Below are 5,299 nucleotides of genomic sequence, written 5' to 3' on the forward strand. Positions count from 1 at the left end.
AAAAAAAGGAAAATTATTTTATGTCCTTCATAGAACCGCTAGATATAAGTAAGTTTGTTGTTAGTTAGTTAGTAAGTCAAATGTATGTTACGTATGTTGCATACAAAATTTATTTTGTTAAATGTTATATTTAGTTTGTAAGATTGTCATTATAAATGCTACTAGCCTACGAACAGACTTTTAATAGTCTCTGTAGGACTTACAGTTTATTGTAAATTATAATGTATTATTATACTAGTAATAAATAAATTCAAATTCAAATTCAAATCAACGCTTGCGATTCTCTGCTAAAACGGAAGGAGCTTGACCCATTTTTGAAGCGGATGGTGACAGGCGATGAAAAGTGGATCACGTACGACAACGCCAAGCGAAAAAGATCGTAGTCGAGAAGCGGCGAGCCAGCCCAAACCATCGCCCAGCCTGGATTGACCGCCAGGAAGGTTTTGATGTGTGTTTTGTGGGATTGGAAGGGAATTATCCACTATGAGCTGCTCAACTATGGCCAGACCCTTAATTCGGTCCTCTACTGTGAGCAATTTGACCGTTTGAAGCAGGTGATTGACCAGAAGCGGCCAGAATTGGTCAATAGGAATGGTGTTGTTTTCCACCAGGACAACGCTCGTCCTCACACATCTTTGATGACCCGCCAGAAGCTATGGGAGCTCGGATGGGATGTCCTATCGCACCCACCATATAGTCAGGACCTGGCACCAAGTGACTATCATCTCTTCCGATTCATGCAAAACGCCCTTGGTGATACCAAGTTGGTCTCAAAAGAGGCTTGCGAAAACTGGTTGTCTGAGTTTTTTGCAAATAAGGAGGGGGGATAATGAAGTTGCCTTCTAAATGGCAACAAGTTCTAGGTACATTAAATAAAGCATCAAATTACAATCACAAATACGACATTTCTTTTTCCCCAACCCAATATATATCCCATTAACTTTAATACATGTAATATTTCTGCGTCATTTATTGCTTCTTCAAATATTTTTTCTGCGTACAAGTTAAATAATAGTGGCGATAGAATGCAATCTTGTCTCACTCCTCTGCAGATTTTTGTCTCTCTTGTGGTGCTGTCTCCAAATCTAATTTCTGCAGTCTGATTCCAATATAAGTTGTGTATACATTTGATGTCAAATTTGTTTATGTACAAATCTTTCATTATGTTGAAAGGCTTTCTCGTAGTCTATGAAACACATGCAGATATCTTGATTGGCTAAATATTACTGCTCTGGTCCCAAACCCTTTCTTAAAGCCAAATTGTGTTGTTCCTATAGCGGCCACGCATTTCTGATGAATTCTGTTGTGAATGATTTTTACAAAAAAATTTAGCGTATGACTCATAAGACTTATTATGTTTTGCATTGGTCTTTTTTGGTATCACAATAAACGTGGATTTTAACCATGAGCTTGGATATTTAGCAGTTTCATATATGTGGTTAAACACTTTCATTAGGGTTGGCATTCCACTGTCATAAGTTTGAGAATATCATTTATTTAGTAAAATTGCTTCAAATTCAATTTTAATTCGACATAACCTGTACAAAGGGTCTAAAAATTATTTTCTATGCAAATCGATCAGCCCTGATGCTCTTAACTGTATGAACGAAGTGTTTGAAATGCCAATTGCGTAAGCATTTGCTTTAACTAGGCTTTTGCGACTTCTTTAATCAGATGCTGTAAAAGATCGTACGAGACTCAGAACTTAATCGAACAGGCACAATTTTCTAAGAGCATAAAATGTTTGCCTTATGCCAGCATTTACACCGACAACAATGCCAGCCTTGAAATCCAACAAGTACTACTTTAGGCTAAGTAGGCAATTGAATAGTAAAGTCCTTGCTCGACGAACAAAACTAATACTTCACAAGGCTCTCATCACGCCCGTCCAATGGCCAGTATGGCGCAGATGCTTGGGCGATGATAGCATCCGATGAGGCATCCTTTGGAGTATTTGGTGGAAAGATTCTGCGGAAGACTTTTGGGCCTCTGCACGTTGACAATAGTGAGTATCGCAGGTGAGTTAACAATGAGCTGTATGACCTCTACGACGACATAGACAAAGCGCAGCGAATAAAGATCCAGCAGCTTCGTTGGCTGGGTGATATCGTCTGAATGGATACAAACGCTCCGCCTCTGAAAGGCTTCGATGCGGTGCCAGCTAGTGGTAGTAGAGAAACAGCAAGGCCAGCAAGGCCTTCTCTGCATCGGAAAGATCAGGTGGAGAAGGACTTGGCTTCACTTGGCGTTTCCAACTGGTGCCGGTGAGCACGAGAAAGAAACGACTGGCGCTCTTTGTTAAACTCGGCCAAAATCGCGTTAGCGGTTATCGCGCCAATCAAGGAGAAGAAGAAGGGCTACTCATCCATCCAATAGTTATTTCGCAAAAAGTTAGTTGCTGTTAATGAAAGGAAGTTCAGAACTAGTCGGTTTCATTGCAAATATATGTATAATATTATTCTTTTACACATTCATACATATGTTTATGCACGAGTGCAATTTGATGCATACTTGCGCGTGAGGCAAGTAGATTGCGTTTTTTATTGCTTTGCTTTTGTAACTTATCGCGCGCGGGTGAGAACTTAATGAGAAACGGCAGATGTTACTGCTTGTCAGACACGTGTAAAATTTTTGCAACAAGTTTTGAATAAAAGCGTGGCTCCTTTCGAACCGATTGTCATTCGACACAAAAAGTTCGCACCGAAAACATGGGTAAGTACTCTGAAATAGTGATCAAATGGGCTGGGCTTTTGAGAAAAGAATTTCATAGTCTTCAAAATATCAAAAAAAAAAAAGTCCTGCATTTTGAAAACTCAAAGGAAACCGGAAATAGATATAGGAAATAGGAAAATCCTGATAGTTCAATAACTGATATTTCATCATGCATATTTTCCAATGGCATAATAATTTTTATTTCGTCCGCAGATATTTCCTTAAAACTATTGCTCCTCTGTTTGACGACAGCAGTGTTCGTTACACGCACGGCTGCCACGGAACAACAGGGACGTATTGTTTGTTATTTCACTGACTGGGCCGTCTATCGCCCTGGACTGGGAAGTTATGGAGTCGAAAATATACCCGCTGATTTGTGTACACATCTGATTTACGCATTTATTGGGGTGAATGCCACGAGTTGGGAAGTGATGGTACTTGATACCTGGATGGATGTGGACGAAGGTACCTTCCTAAAATTCACCGAACTTCGCCAGACAAATCCCAATCTTACGATGCAAGTGACTCTCGGTGGATGGAATGAGGGTGGTTTAAAATACTCGCAAATGGTGGCAGTAGCAGAAAGACGACAGAGTTTCATAAGCAGTCTTGTGAAGTTCATGAAAGAGTACGGTTTTCAAGGTTTGGACTTGGATTGGGAGTATCCGGGCGATACAGAACGTAATGGGACTTGTGCCGATAAGGAAAATTTATTAACTTTTGTGAAGGAGTTGCGAGAAGCTTTCGATGACGAGGATTCTGATTGGGAAATAACGATGGCTGTGCCGATGGTGCAGTCAAGACTTGAGGCGGGTTACTCCGTACCCGGGTTATGCGAGTAAGTAACTACTGTCTACAAATCTCAATTGTAGCTACATATCTATACTACAGAGTGCTGGATGCCGTACATGTGATGTCATATGACCTACGCACAGCCGCGGATGGCTTTGCTGATGTACATAGTCCCCTATATAGACGCAACCACGATAAAGGAAAATATTTGAAATTGAATGTGGTAAGTGGATCCTAAATTACACCGCAGCTAAGGCGAAACCTTAATTGTTTTTCCCCCTGTAATATAGCATGACGGTCTTGCTCTTTGGGAGGAAATGGGTTGTCCCGCAAATAAATTAGTTGTTGGTGTGCCATTCTATGGACGTACTTTCACACTCAACAACGGCGACAAAAACTACAACGAGGGTACTCCCATCAACACAACGGTAGGCGGTGGCAACCCAGGTGTTTACACAGGAGAAAGGGGAATCCTCGCTTATTATGAAATCTGCACCGCTGTACAGAATGCTTCCGATGGATGGACCGTCAAATGGGATGCTCAAGGAATGGTGCCCTACACATTCAAAGATACGCAGTGGGTGGGCTACGAGAATGAGAAATCGGTGCAAATTAAAATGGACTTTATCAAAGAAAAAGGTTATGCGGGAGCTATGACTTGGGCTATTGATTCGGATGACTTCCATGGGTTGTGTGGGGAGAAAAATGCACTATTGCACATTCTACATAATAACATGAACAATTATAAGGTACCACAGCCTGCGGCTAAATAAATTTAAAAAAAACCAGACCAAATTAATACTGTGGGACAAAATAGTCTTATAGCAACACCTGAAGGCAGATAGCAGCAAAACGAATGATACAAAAGTGCGTACGTTTATTTGATTTGTTGTAGGCATGGGATATGTTTTGACAAGTGTAAGTACATAAGTCAAGGTTATATCAATAACTCAATATTGCAAAACTCAATTCTACCAAAAACGCTCAACAGTAATATTTGCCTCTTCTCATTCCATTACCATTCTCTGGTTGAACTGCTGATCAAACGCAAGCAAATTTTACTATTATAGATTACATTTTTTCAGTTTCCTCTTATTCTTGATTGACGCGATAACCCCTACGCGATTTTGGCAAGTCGTTTTTTTTCTCGTGCTGAGATTAGTATAGGTGTTAATGCTGGTTACTAAATAAACGAAGCCTTTTACAACCTCAAAATCCCAACTGTCAACAGTAGCGTGCGTGCCGATACGCGAGTGCGCCAACTGTTTGTTTGATGACACGAGGTACTTCGTTTTGTTCTCGTTCACCAGCAGATCCATTCGCTTTGCCTCTTTATCCAGTTTGGAGAAGGCAGAACTAACAGCGCAGTTATTAATTCCAATGATGTCAACTATTGTACGGTCTTACAAAAAATTGTGCTTGAGCGATTTAGTTCTGCGGCTCGCACGATCTTTTTCAGGATCAATTTAAAAACAGAGAGCCACCCTGTCAGAAACTTCGTGTGGTATCAAACAGCTCAGAGAGGTCCTTCCAAATTCTGATGTCGCTGATTGATGAGCAACGTCATTTTGCATAGCCGTATTAGTTCTGCGGGGTACTAAATTCAGGTATCGCGGAATAAAGGTAACTTTATGCACCTTTCGAATGCAGCTTTAAAATCGACAAAAATATGTTATGTATCGATTCTTCTTGGCGTTTATATAATATATAATTGACGCTTACACACTTTTTGGGTGTTTGGCCCAGCTCGTCTTCCAATTTATGGTGTACGTCTTGATATTGTTTCACAAAAGGA

General features: G+C 40.5%; 1 protein-coding gene across 1 annotated transcript; it reads left to right on the forward strand.

Annotated features, from left to right (window-relative positions):
* The first annotated feature begins 2,637 nt into the window (after positions 1 to 2,637).
* Positions 2,638 to 4,370, forward strand: LOC129242391 (endochitinase-like). The gene is made up of 4 exons (XM_054879010.1): positions 2,638 to 2,712; positions 2,926 to 3,550; positions 3,604 to 3,727; positions 3,795 to 4,370. Exons 1-4 carry the CDS (start codon positions 2,709 to 2,711, stop codon positions 4,275 to 4,277), a joined length of 1,236 nt encoding a protein of 411 aa, XP_054734985.1. The 5' UTR covers positions 2,638 to 2,708; the 3' UTR covers positions 4,278 to 4,370.
* The last annotated feature ends 929 nt before the right edge of the window (positions 4,371 to 5,299 follow it).

Source organism: Anastrepha obliqua, chromosome 1 (genome assembly GCF_027943255.1).
Source record: "Anastrepha obliqua isolate idAnaObli1 chromosome 1, idAnaObli1_1.0, whole genome shotgun sequence".
NCBI classification, from domain to species: Eukaryota; Metazoa; Arthropoda; class Insecta; order Diptera; family Tephritidae; genus Anastrepha; species Anastrepha obliqua.

Coding starts and splice junctions, on each gene's coding strand:
- LOC129242391 (XM_054879010.1), top strand. Junction 3,551..3,603: donor TCCGTACCCGGGTTATGCGA/GTAAGTAACTAC, acceptor TCTATACTACAG/AGTGCTGGATGCCGTACATG. Junction 3,728..3,794: donor AATATTTGAAATTGAATGTG/GTAAGTGGATCC, acceptor CCTGTAATATAG/CATGACGGTCTTGCTCTTTG.